The 13,195-nt window shown below is 46.2% G+C and overlaps 1 protein-coding gene across 3 annotated transcripts in view; it reads right to left on the bottom strand.

Moving 5' to 3' along the window:
• HSPA4 (heat shock protein family A (Hsp70) member 4) overlaps positions 1-12,350 on the bottom strand; it is a 56,880-nt gene extending 44,530 nt beyond the window's left edge. Inside the window, exon 1 of one of the 3 annotated variants that reach the window (XM_078005174.1) lies at positions 11,397-12,350. Coding sequence is in view for 2 of the 3 variants with exons in the window: in XM_001106968.5 (XP_001106968.2) it covers positions 12,007-12,113 (107 nt within the window). In the remaining variant the exon portion in view is untranslated. The remainder of the gene's footprint in view (positions 1-11,396) is intronic. The other 2 variants (XM_015140776.3, XM_001106968.5) reach the window with 2 other exon arrangements.
• Between the last annotated feature and the right edge of the window lie 845 nt (positions 12,351-13,195).

Below are 13,195 nucleotides of genomic sequence, written 5' to 3'. Positions count from 1 at the left end.
CCTGACCTCAGATGATTCACCCATCTTGGACTCCCAAAATGCTGACATTTAGGCGTGAGCCACTGTACCTGGCCAGGACTCAGAATTTCTGACAAGGAACTTCATCCCCACTTTTGAACATTCTTCTAAATCACCAATTCATACAATATCTCCTGATTTAATCTATTTATTGCTTCTTTTAGAAAGGCGAAACTGAAACCTGCTTGAAGGTTAAAAGAAAAAACGCCGTGCTTATGCTCAAAAAGCGCGGTGGCTCACGCCTGTAATCCCAGCACTTTGGGAGGCCAGGGCAGGCAGATCACGAGGTCAGGAGATCGAGACCATCCTGGCCAACATGGTGAAATCACATCTCTACTAAAAATACAAAAATTAGCTGGGCGTGGTGGCACGTGCCTGTAATCCCAACTACTCAGGAGGCTGAGGCAGGAGAATTACTTGAACCAAGGAGTCGGATGTTGCAGTGAGCCAAGATCGCACCACTGCACTCCAGCCTGGTGACACAGCGAGACTCTGTCTTTAAAAAAAAAAAAAAAGGCATTAATAAGTAAATTTTGGCCGGGCGCGGTGGGTCACACCTGTAATCCCAGCACTTTGAGGGGGCCGAGGCAGGTGGGTCACCTGAGGTCAGGAGTTTGAGACCAGTCAGGCCAACACGGTGAAACCCTGTCTCTACTAAAAATACAAAAATTAGCTGGGCGTGGTGGCATGTGCCTGTAATCCCACCTACTCAGGAAGCTAAGGCAGGAGAATTGCTTGAACCGGGGAGTTGGCGGTTGCAGTGAGCCGAGACCACGCCACTGCACTCCAGCCTGGCAACAGAGCGAGACTCTGTCTCAAAAACAAAACAGACAAACAAAACAAGGCATTAGTAAGTATAAGTCAATTTTGGCCAGGTGCGGTGGTTCATGCCTGTAATCCCAGCACTTTGGGGGGCCGAGGAGGGCAGATCACCTGAAGTCAGGAGTTCGAGACCAGCCAGGTCAACATGGTCTGTCTCTACTAAAAATACAAAAAAATTAGCTGGGCGTGGTGGTGGGCGCCTATAATCCCAGCTACTCGGGAGGCTGAGGCAGGAGAATCACTTGAACCTGGGAGGCAGAGGTTGCAGTGAGCCAAGATCGCGCCACTGCACTCCAGCCTGGGCAACAACAGCAACACTCCATCTCAAAAACAAAACAAAACAAAAAAGCGTAAATTTGGCTGGGGGCAGTGGCTCAAGCCTGTAATACCAAGATTTTGGGAGGCCAAGACAGGTGGATCACTTGAGTCCAGGAATTCAAGACCAACCTGGGCAACACGGTGAAACCCTGTCTCTATTTAAAAAAAAAAAAAAAAAAAAAAAAAAACACACAAGGCTGGGCACGGCAGCTCACTCCTGTAATCCTAGCACTTTGGGAAGCCAAGGCAGGCGGATCATGAGGTCAGGAGATCAAGACCATTGTGGCTAACACAGTGAAACCCCGTCTCTACTAAAAATACAAAAAAATTAGCTGGGCATGGTGGCAGCCGCCTGTAGTCCCAGCTACTCGGGAGGCTGAGGCAGGAGAACAGCGTGAGCCCAGGAAACGGAGCTTGCAGTGAGCCCAGATCTTGCCACTGCACTCCAGCCTGGGCAACACAGCAAGACTCCACCTCAAAAAAAAAAAAAAAAAAAAAAACTTAGCTGGGCATGGTGGTGAGCACCTGTAGTCCCAGCTATGGCGGAGTCACAGGGTGGGGGTGGCTGAGGCAGGAGGATCACCTGAACCCACAAGGCTGAGGCTGCAGCAATCTGTGATCATGCTATCGCACTCCAGCCTGGGAGACAGAGCGAGCAAGACCATAGTAAATAAATTTATCCAGGGTCATGCAATCTGAAAGCAATGAAGTCAGGACTGTAGGTGATGTCTAAAGCTTTGACTCTTATCCTCGCTGAACTCCTGATTCTTCCAAGTCAACAGAGTAAATAAGAGCTCTGGAACCATACTGCCTTGGTCCAAATCTGACTAAATTAGATGACCTATTAATTTGGCAGAAACATAAACTTAAGAGCCCTGTGGAAACTGGTAGAATGCTGGGCCTCCCTGGGCTTCAGTGGTCCTTTACAACCAATGGCGAAGAACCCCTGCGAGCCAATCTCCCAGGGCAGCTACAGGAAGCCACACCTTCTATTAAATGACAGGAAGAACAAACATGGTATACCCTAGGACCTCATCAGAATTCCTCCAAATCCTAAGCTTTTGGGCCTAGAAAGTGCTGGGAGTAGCCCCTCAAAAGCAAGGGTGTCAAGCTCTGCCTTTCTGCAACTATGTCACCAATCACTAAAACAAATAAAATCTGTTTTAGACACTAGATGCAAATAAACAAAATCCTCAGTACCAAGTAAATGTCACTCCTCTCAAAGCCTATATTGCCCCTTAGGAAATTGCCCAAGGCAATCTTACCCACTTCCTCCACCTCAAAAAGGCTGCCTAGCATAAGCCTAACAATTGGCACACCTCCATCTTTCTAAATACCACCAGATCTAAATTTCTAAGGTATATCCCACCATAACCCCAATCACAACATAATGAAACAGCAATGTTACTCATCTTCCATTGTTTCCTGCAGCCCTTTTTCAAACCTTTATCTCCTCAAAACAATTACATTTCCCAACTTTCCTGCAAATCCTGCTGTAGGGTTAATTTCCTATTCTACATCAGTAACTCTGAAACCGTCTTGCTTCCAATTACCTTCCTAACAAAACCAACTACCAGCAAACAAAATATTCCTTAATATGGAACCTAAGGCTTCTCCCAACCCAATCCCTTTTCCAGCTGTATTTCATCCACACAATCAACCCAAGTTGAATCAAGTATCCCAATCTTCCTACTTTTCTTATGTCACTTTTTACATCTGAAATGCCCAGTACCTTCATGTATTCTCTAGAAATGCCATCTATTTTGTCTGTAAAGCCTTCTCACCCCACCCCGACCCCCAAATAAAAAGTAATAATTTGCCGGGCGCGGTGGCTCAAGCCTGTAATCCCAGCACTTAGGGAGGCCGAGGCGGGTGAATCACGAGGTCAGGAGATCGAGACCATTCTGGCTAACACGGTGAAACCCCGTCTCTACTAAAAATACAAAAAATTAGTCGGGCGTGGTTGCGGGCGCCTGCAGTCCCAGCTACTCAGGAGGCTGAGGCAGAAGAATGGTGTGAACTCAGGAGGTGGAGCTTGCAGTGAACGGGGATCACGTCACTGCACTCCAACCTGGGTGACAGAGCGAGACTCCGACTCAAAATAAAAAAAAAGAAAACATGCATGCATTGCATGTGAATGTATTGTTGTTTAATGAAGCTTTTCAGTTATGTGTGCGTGTACCAGGTCTTAATGAAAAATGTAAAATCCGAAGTCTTCTGTTACAGATACATGCTGTCTAATGAAGCAGCCATTAGCCACATGTGGCTATTTAAATTTAAATTATTTAAAACTAAATAAAATTTAAAACTCAGTTCTTACAGTCAAGGTTGCAGTAAGCTATAATCACGCCACTGCACTCCAGTCAGAGTGACAGAGTGAGACCCTGTCCCAAAAAAAAAAAAAAAAAATACTGTTTCACCTACTGGAACTGAAACCCAGTCAGCTACCTTTAAAATTATCTATTGATGTGGGATTTAAAAAAAAAAAAAAAGTACTACTTCCATTAAAAAAGGACAACTGAAAACAGAGTATGATCAATTTGCTGAATTGGGTCAATATGTAAAACAGCACCAGGCGTGCTGGCTCACTCCTGTAATCCCAGCACTCTGAGAGGCCGAGGCAGGCAGATCATCTGAGGTCAGGAGTTTGAGACCAGCCTGGACAACATGGTGAAACCCGTCTCCACTAAAAATACAAAAATTAGCCAGGCATGGTGACGCGTGCCTGTAATCCCAGCTACTCAGGGGGCTGAGGCAGGAGAATCACTTGAACCCAGGAGGCAGAGGTTGCAGTGAGCCGAGATTGTGCCACTGCATTCCAGCCTGGGTGACAGAGTGAACTCCGTCGCAAAAAAAAAAAAAGTAAAACAGCACAAATTGAAGGATTTTGAAAACTAAAAGCTTACATAAACCTAATATTTAAATGAGATGAATACTCAAAAATAATAACTTGAATATTAGCGCTAGCACTAGAACCTAATTCAATGCTTTTTACTACAAGTTTACCGTAGAAAATTAGAAAAGTATGAAGAAAAAAAATAAAAACTATATATACTTCCACAACCCTCCCCCCACCACAGAGGGCCACTATTAACATTTAGGTAAATACTCCTATGTAATCCTAATAAATCTAGTAAGTCCTTAAAAAAAAAAAAAGTAAAACTGATATACCACTATCAGTTTGCTTCTCCTCAATAAACGCTCTGAAAAGTCTTCAATGGCTGAATTATTCCTTGAGGATTTTGACATGGAATAAGCATGACAAGAACATTCAAAGGAAATACATCTACTACTTTCCAGTCAACAAGAACTTTCAAATTTTGCACAGTCTACATCCCTGATCCCTATCCATAGCAGGAATCCTCTCTCATCCAAGCAGGTCAAGCTTCCTTGTTTCATAGTTCTCATTACAGAGCCTTCTGTGCCAGGTGGTGTGCTAAGCAGCCTACACTTGATAATCCTAAATTCTCTGAGAAATGGGATTCGTATAGGGGAAGAGCTGATTCAAGTCAAGTCAATGTGCCCAGAAACGTATTAGAGTCTATGATTCAAAATTAGGACCATCAGACTCCAAACTCCATGTATACATACATTTTGGGTTTTTTTCTGGTTTTGAGACAGGGTCTCACTCCATCACCCAGGCTGGAATGTAGTGGCTCCATATCTGCTCACTGCAACCTCCACCTCCCAGGTCCAAGCAATCCTCCTACCTCAGCCTCCCAAGAACCTGGGACTATAGGTGTGCACCACCATGCGTAGCTAATTTTTTTTTTTTTTTTTTTTTTTTTGAGACAAAGTCTCACTCTTGTCACCCAGGCTGGAATGCAATGGTGTAATCTCGGCTCACTGCACCTCTGCCTCCCGGGTTCAAGTGATTCTCCTGCCTCAGCCTCCCAAGTAGCTGGGATTACAGGCACCTGCCACCACACCCAGCTAATTTTTGTAGTTTTAGAGACACGGTTTTCCCATGTTGGCCAGGCTGGTCTCAAACTCCTGACGTCAAGTGATCCACCTGCCTCAACCTCCCAAAGTGCTGGGATTACAGGCATGAGCCACCGTACCCAGCCTCTTTTTTTATTATTATTGTATTATTGAGACGGAGTCTCGCTCTGTCACCCAGGCTAGACTGCAGTGGCATCATCTCGGCTCACTGCAACCTCTGCCTCCTGGATTCAAGCAATTCTCCTGCCTCAGCCTCCTGAGGAGCTGGGACTACAGGCCCGCGCCACCACGCCCAGCTCATTTTTGTATCTTTAGTAGAGGCAGTGTTTCACCATGTTGGCCAGGCTGGTTTCAAACTCCTGACCTCAGGGGATCCACCCACCTCAGCCTCCAAAAGTGCTGGGATTACAGGCGTGAGTCACGCCTGGCCAATTTTTGTACTTTTTGTAGAGACGGGGTTTCGCCATGTTGTCCAGGATGGTCCCGAACTCTGGAGCTCAAGTGATCCCCCTACCTCAGTCAGCATCCCAAAGTGCTGAGATTACAGGTGTAAGCTACCACACCCGGCCCTGTTTTGTTTTGTTTTTGTTTTTGGGGTTTTGAGATTGAGTTTCACTCTTGTTGGCCAGGCTGGAGTGCAATGGCGTGACCTCAGCTCACTGCAACCTCCACCCCCCGAATTCAAGCAATTCTCGTGCCTCAGCCTCGAGTGGCTGGGATTATAGGCACGCACCACCACACCCAGCTGATTTTGTATTTTTTAGTAGAGATGAGGTTTCACCGCGTTGTCCAGGCTGGTCTCAAACTCCTGACTTCAGGTGACCCGTCCACCTCAGCCTCTTAAAGTGCTGAGATTACAGGCATGAGCCACCGTGCCCAGCCCCGTTATGTTTTTTAAGAGACGATTCTCACTCTGTCGCCCAGTCTTGGAGTGTAGTACTCGATCACGGCTCACTGCAGCCTTGATCACTGACCCAAGTGATCCTCCCACCTCATCCTCCCAAGTAGCTGGCATACCACCACAGCCTGTTAATTTTTTAAATTTTTTGTATTTAAAAAATTAAATATAGGGTCCAGGCTGGTCTCAAACTCCTCAAGCAATTCTCCTGCCTCGGCCTCCCAAAGTGCTGGGATAACAGGCATGAGCCACCACCGCCAGCCTTAATTCATTCCTACTTCTATACGTCACTCAAACTATCTGAATCCTTTATTCCATGTATTATCTAATCCTATTTGTTCAAGTCTCACTCCAGCCTTTCCTCATCACTTTAGCCTCCACTGCTTACATCTCCTTTGAACATATTTTAGGTCTGTATCACACAGCCTTGTCCATAACTGGACTCATTCTATTTACTGCTGCTGATGTTATTCATATTTTAACTACATTGATTACAACTAGACAGCAGGAATCTCTATCTTACACTTCCTGTATACTACACACAATGCCAAGTCGATGCTGCTTAACTCCTAAGAAGTACTCATACATTTGCTGTTTGACTGATATTGCTTTTCCTCCATTCCAAATTGCAGGGAGTTAATTCAAATCAAGTTTAAGATCTCTCTGTTCTAATCTTTAAGTCCTAGAAATTACATCCTTTTTCAGCCAGAGAATATCACTGTTTTCCCTTTCTTAAAAGAGACTATTGACCAAATATTTATGCACATTCTGAGAGGATATTATGAACAGCTGCAATTGGCACAGATCCTTTAAAAGGTATAGTTTCGATTTTATAGTGTATGTATAGCTGGGCGCGGTGGCATGCATCTATAGTCCCAGCTATTTGGGAGGATGAGGCACCAGAACTGCTTGAGCCTGAGAGGCGGAGGTTGCAGTGAGCCAATATTGCACCAGTGCACTCCAGCCTGAGCAACAGAGTGGGACACTGTCTCAAAAGAAAAAAAAAAAAAAGCATGCAGAACTACTCTCAGGATATTACAACAGCTGTTGCTCTAATTCACTTTCTTCAACAATTGGAGAAAATGAGCTTTTCAGAGAAACCGCAATAATTAGACGATCAAATACAACTAATAGGCAAAACTGGAATGGAAATAGAGACATTAATCAGAGTACTCTCTGGTTACTGCATTAGCCATGGACTAGAAAGTACCAAAAAGGGCTGATACCAAACAGACCAAACAACTCATACTTTTGAGATTTGCAGTTCCTAAAAACACAGCAAATTCCTCAGTAATTAACCTTTGCACTTTAAAAGTACACAGTTGCAGAACCCAAAAGGTAAACTTCCATAGATTTCAACTTACTGTCCTAATCTCATAAAAAATTAATAAAAAATATAATATGTAATAGTATCATTAGCAAATACTTTGGTAGTATTTACTGAATCCCAGGCACTATTCTGAGCACTATGGCAAGAAAAAGGTATGAGTTATAGTTTTAACTCATTATAATTCTCATAATCTCCAATGAAGTAGAGAAATCACATCTGTTCCTACTGCAAATTAATCCCTTATATTTGTGTAAAGAATTCTGGCAATATTACTGAAACTTTAAGTATATACAGTATATCCCTTACCCTAGCAACTTCACCTCTGGAAATCTATACAACAAAAATAAAAGCATTAACATTGTAACATAAATATGTAAGGCTACTTATTGAAGAACTATTGGTAACAGCAAAAAATTAGAAATAACCTGTTTGAATAAAACATGTTAGAGCCATAATATAGAATTTTACAGGACGGGCATGGTGGCTCACGCCTGTATTCCCAGCACTTTGGGAGGTCAAGGCGGGCAGATCACTCGAGGCCAGGAGTTCGAGACCAGCCTGGCCAACACGGCGAAACTACGTCTCTCTAAAAATACAAAAATTAGCCACGTGTACGTGCATCATCACAACATTGCACTCCAACCTAGGTGACAAAGCGAGACTCTGTCTCAAAAAATAAATACTGGATCACTTCCCACCGCACCTAGATAAAAATCCTTATTATTATTTACAAGGCTCTGCCTAATTCCTCAGATTCATCTCACAGCATTCTCTCAAGCAGCTGCAAGAGTCGTGGCTGCTCTTCAATATATCAAGCATGCAGCTCTTGCTGCTCAGGTCTTTCCCACTTGCTGTTCCTTCTGCCTGCAACAACACTTCCTCAAATCTACTGTGACCTCCAAGGTAAAATCCTACTCATCCTCAGGTCACAAATGGTATTTCTTTCAAAGCACCTCCTATCCAACTTATTTTTGAGACACAGTCTCGCTCTGTCACCCAGGTTGGAGTGCAGTGCATGATCTCGGCTCACTGCAACCTCTGCCTACCAGGTTCAAGCGATTCTCCTGCCTCACCCTTCAGAGTACCTGGGACCAAAGGTGCCGGCCACCACACCTGGCTAATTTTTGTATTTTTAGAAGAGACAGGGTTCCACCATGTTGGCCAAGCTGGTTGCGAACTCCTGACCTCAAGCGATCCTCCTACCTCAGCCTCCCAGAGTGCTGGGATTATAGTCATAAGCTATCATGCCAGATCCTTCCATCCAATTTAAATTAGACCAGCTTATTCTATACTCTCACTGTATTCTGTACTTTTCCACCTTGCCCTTTACCACATTAATTACTATATATTTTTGTTTAGCATTTGGTTTAATCCACCAGCCATGTCCATAATAACATGATCTTATTTGTTCACGACAGTACCTCCAGTCCTTAGAAAAATGGCTACCACATCAGAGGCACTCAACATCTGATAAAATGAAGGAAGCCTAAATTGGGTGGAAAATCAAGGGTCTCTTCTGGATGAGACTCCACTGGCTCCTCAAAAACCTAATCCAGATTGTTACATCGACAATCTGAAAACGAGGTACTTCCACCATAGCAAACCCTCTAAGAATTGCATCTCATTTCCAATCTCACATTAAAACAAACCCACAACACGCAGTCTTTTTGTATGTATGAGCTCCGAATCCCTTCCTCCATAACCGCTACCAAAAAAATAAAAATAAATCAACCTTCCTGCTACCATTTTCTATTTAGCCCAAGACTCCAACACAGAGTAATCAAAGTGAATCAAAGTCATACAGTTCAGAAATTACTTGAAATGTATGGCATGCCTGTATGTCAATGAAAACTAGGAAAGAAAATATAAAGAAAACATGTAAGGAAAATTAAAGTATTTAAATGGAATTTTCTTATCACAATTTCATGGTGTATGGGGTCATACATCAATGTCTTTGAGGCAAATTTTTTATTTGAAACAACTCAGTTTCAAATACAATTCATGGTATAATTGTTGCAGCTACTGTCTTTCTAAAAGAAAAACAGAAGCACGGGATAATAATCTAAAAGAAAGGATAGGAACACAGTTCTTCCCAATACTTGGGATTCTCTTCCTGTGCCTCCTTTGGAGCTAAAGTGTGTTCAATCACAGGGCAGGAAAGGACCAAGCCACTAAATACATTAACTCAGCGCTTTAGCCTTTTCAGTTCCTTGGGGGAGACATTTTACAGACCCAAGAAAACACGGATCCAAAGATATTCTCAAATAAATACTAAATTGCTTAAAAACAAACTTTAATGCTTAAAAAAAGAGCACGATACACTTCCCTGGAGATACAAGTTAGACTACCTATTGTTAAAAAGTACAAATAGGGAAAATAGACTGCTAAAGGGCACAGGGCTTTTGGGGGGAGTGATGAAAATGTTCTAAAATTGATTACAGTAATGGTTGCATTGTTTTGTGACTACACTGAAAATGATCACTTCAACTGGGTAAATTGTATAGTATATGAATTAAACCTTAATAAAACTGTGCCGAGTGCAGTGGCTCACTCCTGTAATCCCAGCACTTTGTAAGGCCAAGCTAGGCGGATCACTTGAGATCAAGAGTTCAAGCCCACTCTGGCCAACATGGTGAAACTCCGTCTCTACTAAAAAAGACAAAAACTAGCCAGGCGTGGTGGTGCACACCTGTAATCCCAGCTACTTGGGACGCTGAGGCAGGACAATCGCTTGAACCCAGGAGGCAGAGGCTGCAGTGAGCCGAGATTACGCCACTGCACTCCAGCGTAGGGAGCAGCGAGACTCCTTTTCAAAAAAAAAAAAAAAAAAAAAAAAAAAAAAGACAAGACACCTTAATAGAGCTGCTAACAAGACTAAACTCAGCAAAGGGCCAGCAAACTACAGTTTTGGTTTCTGGGATGAGTTTTCAGGGGAAGCACCTGGGTTAGGAGGTGGGGAGGGTGCAGAAATTTGACAATCAGAAGGGAAATGTGAGACTTCTGAACAATCTAGTTTGGCTGAAACCTGCTGAAGAAATGTGACAAAAATTCAGGGTGAAAATAATGGACCTTAAAATTGAGTCCCTGGGGCCGGGCACCGTGGCTCACTCCTATAATCCTAGCACTTTGGGAGGCCGAGGCAGGAGGATCACTTGAGGTCAGGAGTTCAAGACCAGCCTGGGCAACTCAACGAAACCCTGTCTCTACTAAAAATACAAAATTTAGCCGGGCTTGGTGGCACGAGCCTGTAATCCCAGCTCCTCAGGAGGCTGAGGGAGGAGAATCGCATGAACCCCAGAGGCCGAGGTTGTAGTGAGCCGAGATCATGCCACTGCACTCCAGCCTGGGCGACAGAGCGAGACTCCACCTCAATCAATCAATCAGTAACAACTGAGCCCCTGAACAGGGCGCGGCAGTTCATGCCTGTAATCCCAGCACTCCGGAAGGCCGAGGCTGGAGGACTGGTTGAGTCCAGGAATTCGAGACCAGCCTGAGTGAACATAGTGAAACCCCATTTCTACTAAAAATGCAGAAAATTAGCCTAGCATGGTGGCACAGGCCTGCAATGCCAGCTACTCAGGAGGCTGAGGTGGGAGAATCACCTGAGCCAGGAGCCAGGGAGGTCGAGGCTGCAGTGAACCAAGATCGCACCACTGCACTCCAGCCTGTAGCCAGAGTAAGACTCTGCCTCAAAAAAAAAAAAAAGAATTGAGACCCTGAATGGAAAATACAGAACTTCTTACAAGGTTTTGTCTAAGAACATGACAATGGATTAAAATGTATCTACATGTATTCGAAAGGCAGACTCTTTTACTGTAACCAATGAATGACCTGAGTGACTCACCATTTTTTAGAGCTATGTCTGTGCTGGTCCCAAAACTTACTATGGGTTCTAGAAGTCAACGAGGGCCCTTGAGCCACTAACAATAGTGGCCAACACGCTGGTTAGAATGCATTATCAGGAAAGTGCAACCCTATTGAGGGGTTAACGCGCACAAAACAGAGGATGACCCAATATAGTACAATACCCCGAAATAATGTGGAAAACAAAAGCGACTGTAAAGTTACCGTAAGAGCACCGGTTTTATTAAATTCCTATCCGTGCCACCCCAATCTCAAGATCCCGAGTCCATCCGGAATCCGAGCCTGAGGCTGCTCCAGCTCGCTCTCTTCCGGGCGCTGCCCCGCCCCCACTCACGTGGGACGCTGACCGCTCCACGGTCTCGAGGCTGGCAAGCCCCAGAACCCGTTCAATTCAACTATTATTAAGCGCCTGCTGTGTGCAAAGTTCTGAGCTCTCTGTTGGACTCACAAGACTCAGTACGACCTGGGCCTGGTCTCTGCCCTCCAGAAAAGGACCGCGATCCGTTTACATCCTACGCCTGCAGTCCTTCCAGTTCCTATCCGTGCCCTCCGCTGGTCCGCGTACCGGCCAGAAGCCTTCCTTAGGCCGGCTGGTCACCGGGGAAAAGGCCTCGCGCTTAGCACACACCCACGCTCATAGTGGGTCGCGGCCCCTAGTGTCCTAGTACCCAGTGGGGGTCCCTGACCCACCGGGACCTCGGCTTGGAACGGAGGAGACTCCTCGGCCCGCGTTCCCCAAGCAGCGAGGGTCCCAGACTGGAACAAGCATTAGCTCCTCACCCCAGTGCACGCGGCCGGCCCGGCCCACACTTACGGCGTGCAGCGGTCGCTATACTCATTAGCGATAGTCTCGATGCCGCCGGCGCGGGCCACAGCGACGTAGCAGCTCTGGAAGCCCAGGTCTATGCCCACCACCGACATGGCGCTGGCTACTGCTCGGGCTCGGGCCCGGGTCCGGCCACCGAGACAGGACACGGACCCCGGCGGGGCTAGCGCGTGGAAAGCAGGCCTCTTGGGCCGAGGCTACTGAGGGGCGTGCGGCGTCCACGCGAGCGCCTAGGTCCTTCCAGTGGGGACTGCAACCGAGACCGCTCCTCAGGCCGGCTCCGGCTCAGTGGCCGCAGAGGAGGCGCCGGTAGCGGGGGCGGAGAAGATCTCGAAAGATCTCGTTGCGACGAGAGCTGAGCCGCAGCACGAGAACTACGAAAGAACGAAATGTTCTCGCGATATCCCGGCTCAAACGCTTTTCCCCTTCAGGTCCCGTCCCCCGTACGTATGAATACGTCACGTCCTGGCTCGAGAACCTGGGAAAGGACTGGGTGGCTAAAAGATGGCTGGGAGGTGCAATTGGCCAACCGAGCCTGCGCGTGGAACCCGCGGCGCTGCACAGCTGCATGGAAATGTGGAGGACCTCCCTTTCCCGTAGAAAGTAGGCGAGCCGACTTGAGGGACTATACTGAGGAAGCGCTGCGGCCTACTTCCGCCGTTTTTTTTTTTTTAACTCTCAAAGACACTTCCGGTAGTGGGGTGTCTTGCATTCCATCTTGTCGGGCGCCTGGAATGAGACGCGAGCTGTTCTGCAGATCCCACAGGGTGCTTTCTGTTCTTATCCCCGGTAGGGGAGAAGGCCGCCGTTGGAACGCGGCCCTTATGTCCTGTTCTGTCAAGAGTCTAAGATCACACCCTCACCAGCGGAGGGAAGGAGCCCACTCCCAGCCACACCACCTTGTTTTCTTTCGCTCAGCCTTGTCGCGCCGTTCTCTAAGCCACTCGTGTCCTTAGATCAGATTGAGGGGCCCGCAGGACTTAAGCCTTTAATCCCCAGCACATTCCAAGAACCTGCCCTGTGGTAGGCCCTAACCTGGATGCAAGGAACATAGGCAAGTGATACGCTGCCTGGCCTGAAAGGTCCGCTCAGACCTTTATATGAAGCTAATAAATCTTAAGCTTCAGGACCCTTCGCTTGCATGGCCTCCTGGGAGAACAGGTAGTTGCTGAGAGTT

Source organism: Macaca mulatta, chromosome 6 (assembly GCF_049350105.2).
Source record: "Macaca mulatta isolate MMU2019108-1 chromosome 6, T2T-MMU8v2.0, whole genome shotgun sequence".
NCBI classification, from domain to species: Eukaryota; Metazoa; Chordata; class Mammalia; order Primates; family Cercopithecidae; genus Macaca; species Macaca mulatta.
This window is presented reverse-complemented; position numbering and strand designations above follow the sequence as displayed.